Genomic DNA, 21,031 nt, shown 5'->3' with positions numbered 1-21,031 from the left:
ATATTAATCTTATCACAGTAGAGAGCTCAGACACTGGTGTCTTGGAGAGTGTGAGCTGTGTCTTTCTGCCACATGGGAGAGACTAACTGTCCTCTGAAGGAGGATCTTTTGTGGGATGGGGTTGTTTAGGTCTAGAGCTAGCTGGCTCTAAAAGCAAGCTGAAGGTTACCAGCTCTGTCAAATGAACTGCAGGGCGATGCTGAAGTGTATCTGTTTTTCAAAGCAAAGCACTTATTCTGGCCACTTACTTTTTTACTATGTTGTAAAGTAGTGGCTGGCCTCTTGAAGTAGGTTTGACCACTTGAACATTGACTATTTTTAAGGTGTTTTCCAGGAAGAGTAATGCATTACTGTGTTTCCAGCTTAATGGTGTGTGTAGAACCAAACAGGCACATGTAGTACTCTGGGGGTGTTAGGTAGCAGGGTATTGTGCCTTGGCTGTAGAGCTATCAGAAAAATGAGACCGCTTTCCTTCAGCTCTCCTTCCTCCTGTGGCCATCCAGGTTTTGGGTAACCTCAGGTACCCCAGGAACTCTGCATATACACCTGTCAGCTCAGTGATCATTCCAGGCAATTCTCCTGCCTAAAAACAGATTCAGAACCTTTGCTGTTTTTTATGTCACATAAGGAATAAGCAAGGTATGCTCCTTGGCTGTATAGTGAGCGATTGATTTATCATTCCCTATGCCTCCTTATGTCACCTGTGTCACATCTCTACATTCCCAGTGGCTCATTCCTGATTCATACCTGACAACATGCATTCAACAAGTCAACAAGTTATTTGCAAGGACCTGTGACTGGGCCTTCTCCAGGTCTCTGTGACTTTCAGTGATGTGGCCCTTCACTCTACAGGGCTGGTTGTGTTTATTTGCCTTCTGCTCATCACTGCGTGTTTAGTTGCAACTGAGTTTTTATATCCAGTGGTGACATTGTACAGAGAAGTGGTTTCTCTGACCCTGGGAACCTAGACATGGTGGAAGTCCTTTACCTTTTTATGTTGACTGTAGTCTTGGGCTGAAAGAACCTGCTATGTAGTGAGTGGGATCAAGGGAACCCTGGGGTGTCACCATGTGGAACACGTTTGGTTGAAGATGAATGGGACAGCCCCACAGCGCTTCTCTTACCTCTTCTGGAAAATAACTAAAATGAGATTGATTAGCAGGTCGGAGAATCGATGTGTATTTAAACCTCTCCATTTGTTATATGGATCAATTAGAAAGGCAAGCCAGTATGCTGAAGCGTCATGTTGTGTGATCATTACAGAGGTCATTTAGGCATAGAGGGCTGCCAATGAAAGATGGTGTTGGGACCATGTATCCTCACCTGGAATCACCCTGCCTGCTGGCTTTTTCTTGCATGACACATCAATTTGTCTCAAGCCTCTTGTGTCCCCACTGCCTGTAGGACAGCGCTTTACTTTTGCTAGGGACCATGACTACTTGCCTGCTAATATTGTGTCCCTTAAATACAAGTGAACAAAGGATTTATGAAGTAACGCTTACCCAGAACACTCAACTCTCATCTGCTATATTTCAGATTTTGAAAATACTGTTTAAACTCTGTAAAGTGTTTTGGAGACTGCAGACAGTTTATCAAGTGCTGCTTGAAGTATGTCCTGACTGGTCCATCTCTTTCCACTCCCTGTTCTTCTGCTTTGCCAAGCTGTTTTCCAGATAGGAGTCTGTCCTTGTTCTCTGAATTTGAGTTCAGCTATCTTCAGAGCCTACACCCCACTTTTCTTCCCTTCCCCATGAAGGTGGGATGCCTTACAGCTCAGTTATCTTACACTTAGAAATTATGCTAGAGAACATTGAATCTTGTTCTGCCTGAGAGGTATGTGATGCTTCATTTCGTGTCCTGGTGACCATCAAGGTGCCTTGGAGCCACAGCCTGCCTGTGTCTCAGCACTCTTCATGTGAGCACAGCTTGTTCATGGCTGAGTTAGTGCCTGTCACCTCTTTTCCCTTTGAAGCAGGAGGAAGTATTCCCAAAACAGCATTATGGGGAAAATATACGACCATTAGAGCACGAAAAGTTATTACTATTGATATTGAGTCAACAGACTTAGTTTGGGCCCTTCTTTTCCTTGTGAGGTTGTTTAGTCCGTAGTATTCACTGATCCTGTGCATTTATGTTTAGTCACATCAGCGGGAACAAGATTGGCTGGGAGAAGACAGGAAGCCATGCAGAGCCACTGGCACGGGGAGACCCAGGAGACCAAGTGAAGGTATGAAACTCACATCTTCTATTGCTTAGTTTGTGACTGGGCATGTGTGCTGGTGATCAAATTAAAGAGAAATCCTTTCTGAAGTGTGTCATGAGCCATGTGTTTTCCAGAGGACTCAGGAAGGGAAGGAATTGTGTAAACTTCCCTGTCTGCTTGGCTTGGGAAACATGGCACCCAGAACACTCTTTCCTCTGCAGGATATAGTACCTGAGCCTTCCTGTCCCTCTTTTTAAGGTGACTGTGAATGCTGATTTAGAAAATACCTGGATATGTCTGTTAAAAGTAGAGAAGTAGCTGGGTGTGGGATGGAGTTTGTCTTTAATGCGAATTCCAGGCGAGTCAGGGTTATACAGTGAGACACTGTCTCAAAAAAGTAGGAGTAAGCTAAATTATATTTTTCCCATACCTACTTTCGTTTGTTAGTAGTGACTTCTGGGAATACTTTTTTGATTTCCGAGATCATGTCTGCCACCCCACGGTTCATGAGGAAGCACAAGACTCCTGCTTTAAGGAGGTTAGGCAAGATCATCTGGGTACCAGAAATTCATTTAAATCTCTGAGTCGACTAATGATGCTGAATCAATTATAAGTAAGGAACAAAAATACTTCATGAGGAGCTGTTGTACCTGAAAGATGCTAGCAAAATACTTTGCCCTGTTTTGTAGCTATATTCTTTTGGAAGAGGGAAAGCATGGAAAGCCCTTAGGGATTTTTCAACAGTTCTTCTTCTAAGACCAAAGTTGGCACTTGTGTATAAAAAGGTAAAATTAGCACTCAATTACATAGTCTTGTAATGAAGACATTTATTACAAAACAGAAAAACATACATGTTTTAGGGTGACACCAAATCAAACAATAAGCAGTTCTTATTGCCAGCATGCTGATCAAGGAAAAAAGTTTATTGTGTAAATAATAATTACTCTTGGGCAGTTTTTCAGACAATTCAGAGTTTGCCAGGGCACCTGCCTCTGCCTCTCTTCTCCCTGGCACCCTGCCTAGCACTGATGCCAGCCACCCTAAGTTAACCCATTGTGGTCCAGTTTTCCTGCCCTGTGCCTGTGTCTGCTCTGTGTAAGCAGTTGTTAACAGAATGGGTGTTTTCCACCTAGGACTGTACTATTCGTTTTTCAGAGTTAGCGTTTATAGATCTGAGTCATTGTTTTTGATAGATTGGATTGGTTTAGAGAAAGAATTTGTGGTGTCCTGCATTGTTGGTGTTATTATTCTGTGTTATTTTTGCCTCTGTGTAATTACAGTGGGGTCTTTATCATGACTATAGAGAAAGTTTTAGATGGAATTTTGTTCTAGAATACCAAGCAGTGGCTTTTCAAGCACAGGCCTGAAGTCAGACCTTGTATGAATCAGTTGCTGGAGTTACTGATTGTAGAACATTGGTTGGATACCTCTCTCAGCTGGCTTTCTAACGTGTACAACATCAGCAACACAGAACCAGAAACACACAGTGACAGCCAGAGAGCTGGAAGCTCCATGCTCCCGGGGAGCCCAGGGTCAGGAGAGCTGTAGCTGCTTCCTGAGAGGAGTCTTCTATTCTCCCACATCACAGGAGGCAGTATGTGTTGGTGGTGTTTCTGTATATAAGGCAGTCTGAAGAGAGATAGGTGAGTGTGTTCTCTGGCTACTCTGCCTTTTGGTTGGCACTGGATCTGACCACTCCAGACAGGAGTCATCTCTGTGCTCTGGTTTTTAGGTGGACCAGTGCCGTGTACATTTGAGGTAATGAGAATGGGGCATGAACTCTTTCTCCCATTTCTGCTCTTTGCTCTGTAGGCAGAAGGTTCGTCCACTGCCTCTTCAGGAAGCCAGCTAGCTGAAGGCAAAGGGAGCCATATGGGCACTGTCCAGCCAATCCCGTGCCTCCTGTCGATGCCCACCAGAAACCACATGGACATTACCACACCTCCTTTGCCCCCCGTCGCACCTGAGGTGCTGAGAGTGGCTGAGCACAGGCACAAGAAGGGACTGATGTACCCCTACATATTCCACGTCCTGACGAAGGTATTATCCAGGGCCTTGGAGTAGCTTCAAATATTTGGCAGGCATTGCATAACTTTTTTAAGTTTTGTAAACTTTGTCAGGGGGTCTTTCTAAAGTATTTCCTGTTTCTAAACATTAAACAAAAGATGAAAATTTGTACCTGTAAATGCAATTTTAAAGCAAGTAATGAAATCTCACTTTACTCTTCAATTTAATACAACTTTTTTTTTGATACTAGTGAAATGACATGTTTTGTGGCTCATAGTTCTTTTTCTTAGTAAAAGTAAAGAATTTTTTTACACCATATTTGTGTTGTAATGTCGGGTTAATCTTAATGTCGTAAATGATATCTGACTTCTTTATTATTTGTCCTTAGGCAATAACATCTCTCCTTTTGAACGGCTAATAGTACTTAGTGCACTCTGACTTTGTTCCTCCACTTCGTTGACTACAGCTTTAATGATAGGACCCAAATGCATTACAGAATTTTGTTCAAATGTACATATTTAGAAATATTTTTAGAAAGTGGCATAATTTACCTTATTAGTGTCTTACCAAATGTGTAGCTAAATATATGCATATAATTTGCATTGTTTTTAATCTTAACCTTATGTCTCAGTGTATCTCTATGTAACTAAATTTTCTCAGTGATTTATGGTCTTCGTTTTGGCACAAGTCACTTCAGTGACAAAATTGTCATAAAGAATTGGTTTATTGCTATCTTATTATCAACATGATTTCTTCATTACATGGGCCTTCTCCTCCCTCCCCCATGTTCTACAATTCATCTGTGGCTTGTAAAATGGAGTCAGTAAATGCAAAAGGCTCCTTTCTACTTCACAGTTCTCATGAGGTGAACTGTCAAACAACTCATCCAAACACAGAGTATTAAGCTAATGCTATTAACTCTATATTCATCTACTTTTTAGTTGTTGCTGCCTCCAAGTCTCGTCTTACTGTTTAATATGCGTGCATGAATAGCAGTGGTCAGATTGTGCTTGTAAGACATTTTAGAGAATCACTAAAAATTACGAAAGATGCAAGTTTTGTTATAGTTATAGAGTTATAGAGTCCAAAATTTTAAGACATTTTCCAAAAGAACGTGTCTAGAGATGGCACTCTTCCCTGTGAGACTGTTGGAGATGCGAGGGGCATTTGAGCCACCTTCTGCTTTCGTGCTGCCAGTCTCGATGCCTGGGCCCTTGGGTGGATCACGCGAAGAGTGCAGATGGTCCTAATAGCTTTCTTCTGTTCTTACAAATTTCAGGGGAAGACTGACAGAATGTCCAGGGTTGGGAACAGTAAACTCTTTTCTTAACTTAAAAATGCTACTTAGGATTTTTCAGTATAAGGACAGTGAGGAATAAAATGCACACTATCTCTTGTGAGCTGAGTAGCCACTTGCAGTTGTCAAGGCTGAGACATTGCAGTAACGTGAGGCTTCATAGTAATGCTGAGAATTACTAGCAAGAGAAATTCTCCTTAAACGAGTATATTAGAGTATTTGAACTATTGAATTATTGAAAAGGAAAGTGTTGAGGGTAGGGAGAAAGCAACTTTAAAATTAAATTTGTGTGAAAGAGCAAATATACAAGGTTGCTATTAAAAAGAACTTACAAGTAATGTTTAATAGGTTTGGAAAGTTATGTGTGTGTTTTGTTACAAATATACATAAATAAAATTCCTTGACTATTTTGATGTATTGTGATGCCATGCAATAGAATTTTGGCAACAGTCTTAGCTGCTGAACACTATAGTCCTTTGTCTCTTGGAGGCATGTTCTTGAGTCAGATGAAGGTCTTGCCATGTTGGGACCAGAGCTGGGCATGGAATGCTATGGTAAGCACCCACTACATTGGGGAAGTGCAAGGGCATGTTTGAAAAAGTGTGCTCTTAGGGAGATCATTTTTAACATGTGGTAACTTTTTATGGAAAAGCTTGGTAAAATATGACTTTCATTTCAGAATACCGCTTTCCTTGCATTTTGTACAGGCCATTGAAAAATACAAATTTTATTACATCTGACCATCTTGACCCATGAATAAAAGTTATAGATTCTTCATGCTTTCTTCTGTATTTGTTGTCTGGTGTTATCTGTGTAGAATGTTAAAAGACTTTGGCTCATCTATGTGGTTTTTTTTTTTTTTTTTTTTTTTTTGGTTCTTGGTTTTTGGGTTAAAGATAAAGTATATAGGATTAATTTTGAGTCTCTGGACATACATTTGGACCACAGACTGCCAGTGAACGCTTCTAAACATCTCACTGTAGGCAAGTTGTAAAGCCATTGACTTGGAATAGAATAACTATGTCATTAATGGAGATGATGCAGTATATTACTGTTTCTTGTAAATTCAACATGAAAAATGTGCAATATTATTCTGCTTTCTTCCATGCAAAGGGTGAAATCAAAATTGCTGTTTCTATTGAAGATGAAGCCAACAAAGACCTGCCTCCGGCCGCCCTGCTCTATAGGCCAGTTCGTCAGTATGTTTACGGAGTCCTGTTTAGTTTGGCAGAAAGCAGAAAGAAAACTGAGAGACTTGCTTTTAGAAAGAACAGACTTCCACCAGAATGTATGTACTGTAACAATCCATTGTTTGTTTCCCTCGGTACCTCGTAATCTCTTGTGCATTTTCTAAAGTTAGAAGAATCATGGCTGAGTTGCCTGAGATCCTCCTTGTGTAGGAGGTGGGCTGTTCTCAGGGCAGTAGGCCAGGGTAGAGCCCTCAGAACAGGAGGAGAAGCCACAATTGGTACTTTTTTAGTAATGATGTTTATCTGGTAAAAGACTAAAACAGCAGGTTTCCACGTTAAAGTTGATATTGCTCTGAAAACATCTTGAATGGCCATCCTTCTGTAACTACCCTGTTTATATCCAAGATGCATATGTGTCTGCTCTATGCTCATGAAGCACAGATCCCTGCTCTCCAGCGCCTCAGAGTTCTGGAGAGCAGATCTCAAGGCTCTACAACTGTAGTGGACTCACCTCAGAATGCCATGGTGTACCTGGGTACGACCACTTCAGCTCATCAACTTAAGTGAAGGAGGGGAGGGACACAGGAAAGGACTACTGGAAACACTGGTCAAAGTTGAGGTCCAGAGCATTGTTTTTCGTGAGACCTGGGTCATATTTTGCGGAAAGTGTCCTTTTCTTGCTGACACTTTCATCTGCTAATTTAAGAATGCGAAAACCACTATCTGTGCTGGGCGGTGATAGCGCCCACCTTTAATCCCAGCACTTGAGAGCCACAGGCAGGCAAATCTCTTAGAGTTCCAAGCCAGCCTGGTCTACAGAGAGCTCCAGGATGACCAGAGCTACACAGAGAAATCCTGTCTCAGAAAAAAACAAAAAACAAAAACCCAAACTCAAAAACCAAAAATCACTATGTGCTAGTAAGTACAGAAATGATCTTTAAAACAAAGTCTAAAATCAGAATGTTGATAATTCATAAATTCCTGGACTATTCTCTCTCTTCGAGCAAGGACTTCTGTTTGTGGGTCTGGTGAGCAAATCTTGACCTCAGTAGCCTCACTATATAGATGGTGACAAGTATGGACGTTACTCCCTGAGTAACTGTAGTTCTGGGCATGGGGACTTCAATCTCATGCTATAGAATCTGACTTGAACTCACAGGCTGCCTTGGTCTCCTGGGCTCTGGGATGACAGGCTATGAGCCAAAATACCTGGTCTGGATTCAGTAGATTTTTAAATTTCCTTTCTGTTATGACCTATGAGGCTTTAAAAACCAGTTCCTTCCTTCCCCTTTTTGTAGCTGGCACACGTGATGCCAGCCCCTCCACTCTACCCTTCTGTGCCAAAAGGCTGAGGATCCTGGGCCTGAAGACAGCCCTCCGTCAGCTCTAAAGGACTGCATTGGTTTCTCAGTAGATGTTCTTTTGTCTATTTGCTTGTTTTCAAAAACAGGGCTACTGTTCTTAAAGAGTTTCCAGTAATCCTTCTGCCATTGCACAGAACTGGTGTGACTGGCTTCTGCCTTTCAGTGTCATGGTGTGTTGCCATGCCAGAGACATTCATCAGTCTTGCTGCAAGTCTACAGGTAGCAAGGACTAGTCTTGCAAAGCTGATGTGTAAAGTACATGAGGAATGGGGGATGTTAGGGGCCAGGCAAGCCTTTTCTTTAGACATGCTTACCTCCCTCTCTAATCTTGTTCCAAGAAGCCTTGGAAACTATGGAATGAGCCATCAAGGAAAGAAAAGATTGGGGTGAGGAAGTATGAAGTGATTCATGCAAGAGCTTCAGATGTGCAGGCTGCTGGCCTATGTGAGAGAGAAAGGAACGTCGGAGAATGTACAAGGATGGAGGTGGCAAACTGGTGCTGTGTCTTCCTCTTCCTCATGTTATCTTCTCTTCAGGCACAGTTGAGATGACAGAAAGGCCCTGGCTTTAGGATGTGACTGGGGCTGTCTCTTCCCTTCCTTCTTCATTTATAAAGCTGGAAAATTAAATACTTTGTTTTTTTTTTCCCTACATAAGTAGGGTCTCTAGAGAGAAAATGCATGTTCTAGAGAGTAGAAACAAGTGTAGATATGGATGGAACCAGTATTCTAGACTCAGGCTGAAGAGGTAGGAGGTGTCCATTCTTAGGAGCCACTGTGATGACAGTGTCTGGGCTTGGTTTGGGAAAAGGAACCAAGGAATAGTGTGCCAAATAGTTGGGTTAGCCGAGAGTTGGGCTAGCCATATGGGAGTTGGAGCATAGGACATCTTGTCCTTACACAACAGTGAAATAGCCTCTTGAGGTGGCAAGTGTATGAAATAAATTCTGTCAGCTTGTCTTATTACTACTGAGTATGTGACTCCTATGGGAGTATCTAACAGGCAATCACAGAATGAATGCAGAATGAATGCATAGTCCGGTGGTGATGGTGCATAATGCCTTTAATTCCAGGTGAGGCAGAGGCACGTGGCTCTCTGAGTTTGAGACCAGCCTGTTCTGTGGAAAGAGTTCCAGGACAGCCTGGTCTACCCAGTCACGCTTCCCTGCATCAGTTAGTTCACGGGGAAGAGGGTGGGTGAGCAAGTCTTTTTTTAAGATTTATTTTACTTTTATGTCTTTGGTGTTTTGACTACATGTGTGTCTGTGTGAGGATGCTAGCTCCCCTGGAGATGGAGTTACAGACAGTTACAAGCTGTCCTGTGTGTGTTGGGAATTGCACCAGGGTCCTCTGGAAGAGCAGCCAGTGCTCTTAACTGCTGAATCATCTCTCCAGTCCCTCCCTCAAGAAGTTTACTGTATTTTATTTATTTTTTGTTAAGTCTGTAAAAGATATTTTTGTAGGTCCAATGTGACAATGCCCACCTGTGTGCAGCCGGCCTAGTCTAAGTTTCAGGCCAACTAGGATGATAGAATGAAGCCCCGTCCCTAAAACCCAGACCAAAAGAAAACACTAGCACCAGCAGCACCCATTTGTATGTCAGTAATTCCTTTCTACCAAAGAATAGTCTATTTGGATTCCCAGCCCCTAATAGAGACAGTTTTGTCTTTACCAACCTTTTGAATGTTTTGAGCCGGAATCCTCTTCTGGTGTTCAAAGTATATGAGAACTTAGTGTGTGCATGACTGGCACCGTCTCCTAATGCCTACAGACAACACGTGCTGGAAACGGTCTCTTTTACAGCCTGTCTGTTGAGTTGACTCTGCCCTGAGCATCAGCTGGGGCTTCATTGTCTGCAATAGCTAATTGCTGGCTGTATGTTTTAGAGTCAGGTGACTGCTGCCACCTCCCAAGGCTCTGAACGAGTCAGGGAAGTATTGTGCTGTCATGAAGCGCCTAGCAAAGCTACTCAGGAGCACTTATTTGCCATGATGAAACCATGGCTGTGTCTCATTGGCTCTAACCTGTGGCTGCTCATGAATGACCAGTAGGGTACATTATATTACTGATAAATGGAAGGCGAGCCATAAGCCACAGAAAGTGTCCTATGAGGGCAGATCCTTGTAGAATGGTTCTTTCCATGGTACAACCTTTGTGGGTGGAATCCAGCAGCTGGTTCAAAGTACCCCCAGAATACCCAGGGATAAGTTTCTGTCAGAGGTCAGCATGGCAATAAAAATTTGTGAAGATGGCCTTATTAGTAGAGAGAACTGTCCAAAATATATAAAGAAATCTTATGCCTTATTTAAAATACTTTCACTAGATTTGATACCCATGTACCTATCCATTTGTAAATATAGTCTTGTGATTAAGGCATGTGGAAATGTTCATAATTTATGCTTAGTATTTGAGAGTTTTGCTTAAGGTTCATTTGCCTAAAATTAATTTAAACTGGGATATCAGTCACTTTAAACATTTCAGCCTTGCTAGGAGTGTGGCTGAATGGAAGAACACTTGCCCAGCAAATGCGAGGCCCTGAGTTTAATCCCAGCACCGCAAAAGATGGAGATGAAAGGAGAAAAATCACACAAACCTTTAAAAAGTCATTGCATTGTGCTGGTAGTTTATTTCCTGTTTCTTTTCATTTGGTTTTAAGAAATTCATCAGAAAGCAAGTCAGTGAGAAGTTCACAGGCAAGAAAGCTTGTTGACCCAAGTTTGACTCCTGGGGTCTACATCGTGTAAGGAGAGAATTGACTCCTGAAAGTGTGTGCTCTGAACATTACATGTTTGAGCTCTCTCTCTCTCTCTCTCTCTCTCTCTCTCTCTCTCTCTCTCTCTCTCTCTCTCTCTCTCTCTCTCTCTCTCTCTCTCTCGCTCGCTCTCTCTCTCTCTCTCTCTCTCTCTCTCTCTCTCTCTCTCTCTCTCTCTCTCTCTCTCTCTCTCCCTCCCTCCCTCCCTCCCTCCCCCCTCCCCCTCCCCCTCTCTCTCACACAAAACAAAGGAAATTCTCCTGAATAGTAACAGGAGCTGAAGCCACATCTCCAGCCTTGAGTTTTCTCTTTGAAAAGCTACAGCTCTGGAGCTTCCTCAGTTCACCCCTGCTGGCTAAGAGGCTTTGTGACTGCTACCCTCCTGAACCTCGTGGCCTCCCAGTTATCCCCAGTCACTGGTGTTCTTCAAGGACTGATGGGAAGGGTTGCATGATTTGAGGCATGAGACTAAAATGCAGGTTTCAGCAAGATAAAGGGGGAATGCAGAGCCTTTACTGCAACTGCAAAGCATATTGTTGAGAATGTAAACCTCTATGAATGCATTCACCATGATGCACTTGAACTGTGTGTGGTAGCACACACCTGTAATTCTAGCTCAGAAGGCTGAGTCATAACGTGGACTTGATAGTAAATCCCTGGCCGGCCTGGGCTACATAATGAGATCTTGCCTCAACTAAAACAACAAAAACTACCATCTATTTTATGAAAATAACCATTGTGTTTTGTTGTTGTTGCTTTTTTTTGTTTTTTGTTTTGCTTCATGTTTCCTGTGTATATGAAGTCTTCCCTAATACTCAAGATGATCTAAAGGAACTTGGCTTATTAGAGTATGAAATGTGGAGGTGGGGATGTGTAGCTTAGTGGTAGTCATAGAGCACTGGCCTGGCATGCCCAAGCCCAGCTCTGAGCCTCAGCTGCCAAGCAAAGAGGAAAAAAAGTAGACGAGCTTCTGGAGGAGGGTATGGAGGCATTCTGGACATAGCAGTGATCCTAGTACCCAGTGTATTAAATGCTGGGGGCGGGGTGAGGGTATGTGATGCATTTCAGAATTAGAAACACTTACATGTCCACCTAGCTTTGTTTTGTTTTTACTGAGAAAGAGTCTTGCTATGTAGCCCAAACTGGCCTTAACATAATCTGTTTTCCTGCCTCAGCTCCAAGTATAAGATTATAGGCCTGTGTGCCCCTCACCTAGACATTCCCATGGTTTCTATGAAGGCTGTTTCAAGTCCCTCTGAGTTTCTTTATTCTGTACAGCTTTCTAGTACACTAGCACAGACATTTTTCTCACAGAGTTAATTAACCATCAACACCTCCAGTCTGTAGTATGACTTTTTTGAATTGATTGTCACTTCCTAAGTCCTTGACTTTGAGTTCCCCATACCGGTGGAGGGGGGAGGGGAGAGGGAGGGGAGGAGGAGGGGGGAGAAGGAAGACAAGGACTGAACAGCCCTCATTCCTTGTCTTTGCTCCTCTGCCTGCCTGTGTGCTCTCTAGTGGACAGTACCACCTCCAGAAATCAGCGCTTTAGGAAAAGCCTCTTAGTGCACACCCCCCTTGAGGATTGTGGGGATTGTAGGGTGTTCCGAATAAGGAGCTAGAGTGTTGTGCTCCTCTCTGCCTTCTACTTGCTGGTGCTGGGAGTGGACAACATTCCAGAGGAGGAAATAATAGATTTCATAGTATCCGGTGTCTCTATCCTGAGGTGAAGTTGTTCACGTAATTTCTCCTGGTCAATCTCAGAGGCACAGCAGCAGCTCCTCCCCAGTGCACACATGCACACACAAAGGCCACAACTTGTGGAAGATGTTCCTCTTGCTGCATCTCTCCCTCCCTTGTAAAGGTGGGGTGGCATGCTGCACCTGTCCCTGGAATGGTATCTGTGGCACCAGGCTGTACAGGCAACCACTACCAGCCAGTGGGAACTCCTGTACAAAATGAACTGTGCTTACTGCTCTTGGGTTGGTGGGAGATGCCCAAAGTATTTAGGTATCGTATATTAGGCCTGATACAAGGACATGATTAATACCTGGTGACAAACACTGGATTTTTTATTGACAGTTTGAGTAGGACAGTGTTTTATGGCCCCAAATAGCATTTGAGTGTGTGCTTTTGCTTTTTGTTTTTTCAAGACAGGGTTTCTCAGTGGCTTTGGTGGCTGTCCTGGAACTAGCTCTTGTAGACCAAGCTGGTCTTGAATTCATTGAGAGCCTCTGCTTCCCAAGTGCTGGGAATATAGGTGTGCACCATCACTGCCTGACTAGGGTATGCTTTCTGTAAACTACATGTATTATAAATTGAGCTTCCAATCCCATGAACACTTGATGTCCTAGAACTGGTTTTGCTAAGGTAAAGCATGGGTTTAGGGTAGGGTCAAAAAGATAATCTTTACTGCCTTTTGGAAGTGGGCTCCTTCTACAAGCAGTGGCTTTACTATCAGTAGGAAAAGTGGCATTAATGCTTGTTGAAGTGGCAGATTATAGTTCTTAGCTGCATGGTCTCTTGGCTACTCTTTCTCTGTCCTCAAAGTGCAGCATGACCATGACTTCTTGCAGTGGTCCCATCACTGATCCACACTCTATCTCCAGGCTGGACAGTGCCGCCCTGGCAACCCAGTGACTGGCACCCTCTTTAATCAGTTCTTTACAATGAATTTGTGGAGGCAGGGAAAGATCTGGGAGTAGTAGTGTGTGAATATGCTGAAAATACATTGTATGGATTTAATACAAATGTTATGTTAAAATTTACAGATTTAATTTATTGTAACCAATAGAAGTATAGTCATAAATTTAACAGATATAAGCTATGATACAGTTTGGTGAGAGTGCTAGGTGCTTTTTATGTTAATGACTAGTTTCTTGTTGCATAATAGGGTTTCAGCCCTTTTTCTTAGCCCCTGGAGCAAGGCCAGCACTGAGAAGCCAAGGAACGCGCAACTGCACTTGTTGCCTGCAGTTGTCTCTCTTGTCCCACCCCTGCCTGGTATATGAAGTGCCCACTAGACATGTTTAGTGATTGGCCAGCGATTGCACAGCTATCGAGTGGTGATGTACTCAAAAGACCTCAGAATACTACACTTTAGAAACAGCTGAGCATCTGGGAAAAACAACAAGTCCTGAGCACCGCCGCCTTTTGTGTGGTTATTACAGCTGTTAGATTTGAACTGTGTTTATCATGAGCATTGTAGGTGGCCACCAAATGCTAAATGCTGTGGGAGACGCATAACCCTCGCCCATCCCTTCTGCGTCTGTGATCTCGCCTGGTACTCTCTGTGCCCACTGGATCCCCAAGGTGTAGGTCCATAATGTAGCGTCAGGTGAGGCAAATTCAGGACACTGCTGGCTGGCCCTCAGAGTCCTGGGCAGGTCGAAGGTACTGCTTCTATGGGCATCAGGCAGTCAGTGCTTAGAATGCACACAAAACAATGTCAAATAAAACAATTGCTTGTTACTAAAAGACACATACATACTGAGATCTTGTCCCCAAAATAAGCAAATCATGTGTGCTAAAAAATGATTAAAGATAGTCCAAAAACAGCCGAGGAAAAGGAAAGAAATATGATAAAGACAGATAAATTAGAATGCCTCTAAGGAAACCCCAAAGGACCCTAAACACAGGAAATCTGTCAGTGTTTTCTATGATCCACTAAGATGCTGTGAGCAGAGTGTGTTTGTGGATTTCGTGTGGTGTGTATGTGGGTGGAGTGGGGAGAGGAGGTGGGGAAAGTGCTCATGAATTGAACAAATGACACTGTCGCAGATCAGGGCTCTGGTCCGAAGCTCAGTGTGGAGGGCCCTTGCCTGCGTTCCCTCTCAGTACTAGGTATCCTTTGTGGTAGACACAGCAGGAGGAGGCAGGGAGAAGAATGGACTTCAGCATGCCTGGTGGTGGGGTAGTGGTGGTGATGATACATGTCTGGTGCTGGCACAGCTGGGGAAGCTTCTGGAAGCAGAGCTGTACTAGAGCTCAGTGGGAACCAGGTGGGATGTGGTGATGCCTTAGATTGTGCGTCCACGGACAGGCCCTGCTTGCTGTTGGCAGGTTTACTGATTATCTTGACACCTAAAATATTCAATAAAAACAAAAAGTATGTGTTGCTATATACATGAGTGTCTGTTCTGAGTTGATAAACTGTCAAGTAAGCGTTCTGTCTCAGCTGTCCTTCTAACGCTATTCAATATTAGATATCCTTAAACGTGTTAACATGTCTATTTCCATCTAAGAAATGTACATGAAAGGAATCTGCTTCATTACAGCAGTATTTCTTGTAAAAGGGAAATTTTCAATGACTGTCTGCACTTGTACCCCGCTTGGCCCACTGGCCTGCATGCCACATGGGCATTGCCTGGAGCTTTCCCTGAAGGTGTGCCTGTGATGTTCCCATATGTGACACTGCTATCTTATGTGTTGGGACTGAAATGTGTTCAAGTATATATACGTATTACTGATATATTGTACCTCCCAGTAGCTAATTCCTGGCAGTTTTCATTATATTTGAAGAGGTTATTTTATTATTCAACTATATTTAGACTCAGCGGAACTGGAGGTCAGCCAGTTACTTGGGTGATTCTACCACGATTTTGGAGTCTTCTGAATCTCTACAGCCTTAGATATTTCACTAGAGAAAATGAATCTGGGGTACAGGTTACTTGGCTAGGATAATCCTTTGCCCCATCCTGGTTCCTGTGCCAGATGGAGCCTTGCATACAGGCCCTGCTCTGCTTCTGGTGTTCTCTGCTTGTTGCTTGAGGAAATGCACACCCAGATCTCATCATCAGATTGTTACCTCAGTGGGACTGAGGAATTTCAACTTCCTGATTGCAGGTTGGATTGTCTTTGTATTGCCGCCCTTGTAGATTTCCCTTGGTGTCTTTGAAGACTATGTCATGTTTTTGTGTTTGTAAGAGTTGACTCCAGCAGTGATGAAACCCTGGAAATGAGGTCATTGTCTGTTACGTGTATTTAGAACAATTTGCCTCTTTCAAAATGAAATTTTGGAGAACTTTGTACAGTCTTAAGTCCTGCTGAAGATAATGGCTGTGTTCTGCCACCGTCTGGGATTCAGAAGTTGGAATGTTACTTCTACACGGTCCTGCTGGCCACCCTGTAGTGTGTATTGCCTATTCAAATAGGAAACCCTTACATAAAGTTGTTGCAGAGTGAAAAGGGCTTCTCAGAGCTGACTTGTGGAAGTATTTATGGAGAAAAAGAGAGTGCCCAATTTGGGTTGATACATCAGAGTACCAGAGAATCCCACACTTATGTGTATTATATTCATAGTTAGCACTAAAATTCTTAATAGATTTAAAGTAGCGACAAGCCTAACATTATAATCTATACATTCAGCAAGTGGGGATTAAAGTCTTGATCTGAGAAAAAAAATTATGTGTGGCCTGACTGAAGATCTAAGTGAGCTGTTGTTAATCATAGAGACATAGGTCCTATGCTTAGAAGCTTGCTAAGGAAAGAATGCCTCATTCTCTGTGAGAAAGGACAGGCCTGAGGCCGGGTGCTAGAACAGGTTGTTTTTGTGCAGGCTGGAGGGCCAGTGAGCAAGCTGCAATGAGCCTCTTTGTGTTTGTCCTCTGCAGTCTCGCCAGTGATCATTAAGGAATGGGCAGCTTACAAGGGGAAGTCTCCTCAGACCCCGGAACTAGTGGAAGCACTGGCCTTCCGGGAGTGGACCTGCCCCAACCTGAAGAGGCTTTGGCTGGGCAAGGCGGTGGAGGACAAGAACCGCCGGATGAGGGCCTTCCTGGCCTGCATGAGGTCTGATACACCAGCCATGCTCAACCCCGCCAATGTGCCCACTCACCTCATGGTGCTCTGCTGCGTCTTACGGTGCGTGACCATCCATGGGACTAAGGGGTGATGCAGGACAGGGACACAGTCACCATATTCAAAGTCTTCTAGAGAAAATGGCAAGCTTACTGTACAGGAATTGTGCTATCTGTTAAGATTTGTCTCAGATCTGTATTTTTATGTGTCGTTTAGGAATGTAGGTTACATAATTGCAACAGTTATACTACAGAGTGCATTTAATAGAATAAGTGTATTTGGAAACATGTATGTAGCTTGTGAATGTCATGTAATTATGTGTGTATGTGCGTGAGCCCACTCATACACAAAATAAATTTATGTACTTTGTGATTATGAGCAAAAGTGAATTTAGTTATTGTTTAGTCATTTCTCTGTTGCTATGATTAAACACCAAGACTTAAAGCAGCAACTTGGGGGAGGAAGGTTTTCTGCCTTATAGGTTATAGTTTATCAAGGGAAACTGCAGCAAGGACTTGAGACAGAACTGAAGCAGATGTCATTGGAGGAGCTTGGCCTACTGGCTTGCTTAGCTCCATTTCTTAAACAGCCTAGGCTCACTTCTTCAGGGATGGTACCACCCACAGTGTCCTGGGACCTACATTAATTAGCAATCAGGAATCCACCATCACCACCACACACATCCTCACAGGCCAGTCTGATGGGTACACTCTCAGTTGAGGCTCTCTCTCCCAGGTATGTCTAGGTTTGTGTCAAGTACAGTCAGTTTTTAATAGTCTTTGTTCCAAGTGTGAAATGGTATGTAACACCTGACTTGTCCTCTGTCAGTACTTGTCCTAGGTAGCATACTAACTAGTCCGCATGTAAAATATAATTTGTGGTCACTTCTGAGCAGCACAAAGTCGTATTTGTTGGTTATGGATGGTGGGTGACATTTACATTTTGTCTGCCTCTTGGACAATGGATTGATGATAGTTTTATGTCTTGACTAAGACTATCTCTTGGCCCCTCTGAGAAGAGTGAGAGACTCATTCTTTGCCAATACCTAGGGTCATGGGCATGGTGAGGTGGAGGAACACAAGAGTCTCTCTGGCCTTTGCCTCCCCATGTAGATGATCATTTATCCCTGACACCTCCATGCACTTAGGCAGAGAAACACAGAGAGGGGGCGGCATCCTCCCATTCTCCAGAGACAGCCTTTGCCAGTGTTCTCAGTCTCTACCCCGGTGAAGGTTACATTGGGCATTGCCATGTTATGAATGTCGTAGTAGGACAGCAGGTAGGATGGACAGGGATCATTGTTGATCCAATCTCTAGAATCCAGGGCAGCAGAGATGAGGAAACAAGGAGTACCAGCCGAAGTTGATGTTGTGTGGTGTGGGGAGCAGACCAGAAGGTTTGTTGTGATGTTACACAGACTAAATCAAAGAAGCTTTCTTTGAAAGTAAAGAGACAAGACCTCAGACAAATAGCTACAGCCTGGGCTTAAGAGCTTTTAAGTCAGTATGAAATATCAAGAAGCAGGCTGTATGTGTTGATGCCCCTCAAGGCCACTCTGGTCTACACAATAAGATCTTATTTAAAAAAACAAAACAGTCAACCACATATACATGAATTTTTTCAAGGTGGAAGGGGCCAAGGTCCTATGGTCTAGCAATCTGTCTGTGTCTGAAGAAGCTTTGGACTGTGCCAGGTGTGTTCTCAGGATGGTGTCAAACCATCTTTTTCCCAAAATCCATGTCAGTAAAGGACAGAAAAGCCTTTGAAGGCTCCAGAAAAGTCCAGACTGCTTATTGACCCTCTGTGGTAGACCAAGGAAGTCCATTGCTGCAAACTCACCAAGTATATGGGTCTCAGTATATAACTCCACCTAGCCTATGTAGTCCAGACTGACCTCTGTGGACACAGAGATCTCCTGCCTCTACCTTTTGAGTGCTGGGAATAAGGCTACCATGCCCAGCTTTCAGTAATACTTTTTGTTTGCTTGTTTGTTTTTCAAGATAGGGTTTATATGTGTAGCCTTGGCTTTCATGGAGCTCTCTCTGTATACTAGGCTAGCCTCAACTCACAGAGATCCACCCACCTCTGCCTCAGTGCTAGAATTAAAAGCATGCACCACCATTCCCAGCCAGAGAATATAATTTTGTCAGTGCAAATGTTGGTAGTTTAATTCACCTTTATTTCACTTTACAGTAGAAATGTTTATTATTCATTCATGTGGAAATTTGACTGTCCATCTACTTATGCTACATAATTGTACCATGCTGCATAATTGTACCATGAAGCATGTCTGTCTCTCGGTTTCCTTATCTTTGATACAGGATATTTACTCCTGCTTCAGAATTACTAGGACAATAGATGGGTGTCCGTCTATAAAATATGTAGACCAATGTCTGCCTCTTTCTTAGTGAGCATGTGAAATTCCACTTTTCTTATTAATCCCATTAAAACCTTCCTGTGCCTTCTCTTAGTATACATTCCCATGGGTGAATGCTAGCTCTAGTCCTGGTTTTGTTAACTTGAATTTAAGCCTGAGAAAGCAGGCAAAAGTGGAAAGAGTATTGTTTTGCAAGTCATGACTCTCCATACTCCTTTGAGTTGTTTTCCAGTGCTCACAAACCTCCGTAAGGTTTGTTGGGTACAAAGAATCAGTACTAGTGGACTTGAGGGTTTATGACTACTGTGGTTAGTCATTCCCATTCCCAAACTAGAAGCTACTTAGGGTGTACTTTGTGTAGCGATTGATGCAGGCTGTTGGCTGCCTGACACACCTATCCTCATGGAAGTTGATTCCCTTCAAGCATGCATACCAGGATGTTCAAATGTGAAGGTGCCCTCAGTGCATTCAGCAATTTCCTTGTGGACACTGCCTGCTCTAGTCCCATGTTCATTCCCCATGCTGCTGGGGAGACTTTGATTCAAGTGAGACATACCTCACTCTAGCTCTTGCTGACCTGGAACTCTCTGTGTAGACAAGGCTGGCCTTGAAATCACTGAGAACTACCTGCCTCTGCCTCCTAAATACTGAGAATGAAGCATGTGCCACCAGGTCTGATAAAGCACCTTATTTTTAATGATTATACACAGTACAGCATTCTAGCATGCTGAGTGTTGATGAAGGGCACACTTTTCAGCTGGCACTCTCATGGAAACAGAATGGCATCCTGACTTGCACCATTCCTTAGTTTTTCTAAGTGCTGGCTGACAGCTAGTCATTCCACTCTCATTTTATTCCTCACCAGGTATATGGTGCAGTGGCCCGGAGCTCGCATTCTGCGGCGTCAGGAGCTGGATGCCTTCCTGGCTCAGGCATTGTCCCCCAAACTCTATGAGCCGGACCAGCTGCAGGAACTCAAGGTAACAGTCAGCCTTGTTTCCTTCTTCCGGGAAGTCTTGCTTTGGATTTTGCTGTAACTTTGCTAACCCTCACCAGACAGTTGTTTGGGCACCAAACTAATGGTACTAATGTCATATGTGTCAAAGCCTTCAAGGCAAGGGGGATGGATATTCCTGTCTAGGTATGGCTGTGCTATCAGGGTTTGTAAGTAAGAAAACAGTTCTATGTTTATCAAATTTTACTTGTTTATTCTCATTTTTTTCACATCAGGAAATAAACTTATCTTTTTATTTTACCAGGGGATTCCAAGCCCTGGGAGGGCTCAATCTTAGGAATTTTCTAACATCTAGCCGGGATTCTTTTTCTTATTTCATTCCATTGTTCCTAGCTGCAACTTTAGTTTCCTCTACAGCATATTCTTTGCCCTTCTAGTGTCGCCCCGTCCTTTTAAAAAGAACCGCTTGAAGAACGGTGTTAGACCATCATCCCGACACCCGTTTTCGTGAGCGTTTAATACCATGTTCCTTTGATTTTGCCTTCTAGCACTCCTTTGTTCTTTGTGTTGGCAGTGTTTATTTTCTCCTGAGTTGGCCCTGGTTTTGTAGTGTCATCTTTTTCACTACACTCATTAGTTGCTATGCTCATGATTATAATTGCTTTCCTATTTCTGTATTAAATGTTAGAAAGTTCAAGACCTCGAGTTTAGCTAAACTCACAGCTCTGCCTTTTCTTTTTATAGTTAGGGTTTTATTTTTCTTTGTCATCAGTTATTTAATTTTTACCAAGTTTGATTTAAAATCAGCTAATCTCTTTTGATAAAATTGCCTTGGCTTTTAGATCTTTTGACTGTTCTTTATGAACGTTATCTTATGACAAAGGTTTTAGACTAGCTTTTAATTTTTAAAACTTTTTTTTAGTATTTGACAGGTGGTTCTCAATAAATTTCTGGTTTTTCCCTAAATTATTATGTTACATTGCATATTTTGGTGCTAACTGGAACTCCGTTGAGGCTTCTGATGACTTTTGAAGCAAGCTAAGTACAAAACCAAAACTCAGCAGAATCCCCCCTCAAATTGTGTTCTT

The 21,031-nt window shown here is 43.0% G+C and overlaps 1 protein-coding gene across 1 annotated transcript in view; it reads left to right on the top strand.

Moving 5' to 3' along the window:
* Window positions 1-21,031, top strand: part of Fam120a (family with sequence similarity 120A) — an 89,466-nt gene that overhangs the window by 53,528 nt on the left and 14,907 nt on the right. Inside the window, exons 8-12 of the mRNA XM_005066325.2 lie at window positions 2,140-2,227; window positions 4,016-4,243; window positions 6,621-6,795; window positions 16,425-16,674; window positions 19,854-19,968. Of these exons, the coding sequence (XP_005066382.2) occupies window positions 2,140-2,227; window positions 4,016-4,243; window positions 6,621-6,795; window positions 16,425-16,674; window positions 19,854-19,968 (856 nt within the window). The remainder of the gene's footprint in view (window positions 1-2,139; window positions 2,228-4,015; window positions 4,244-6,620; window positions 6,796-16,424; window positions 16,675-19,853; window positions 19,969-21,031) is intronic.

Source organism: Mesocricetus auratus, unplaced genomic scaffold (assembly GCF_017639785.1).
Source record: "Mesocricetus auratus isolate SY011 unplaced genomic scaffold, BCM_Maur_2.0 Super-Scaffold_100013, whole genome shotgun sequence".
In the NCBI taxonomy this organism is placed as follows: Eukaryota; Metazoa; Chordata; class Mammalia; order Rodentia; family Cricetidae; genus Mesocricetus; species Mesocricetus auratus.
The sequence above is the reverse complement of the archived record's forward strand: the minus strand, read 5'-3'. Positions and strand labels throughout refer to the sequence as shown.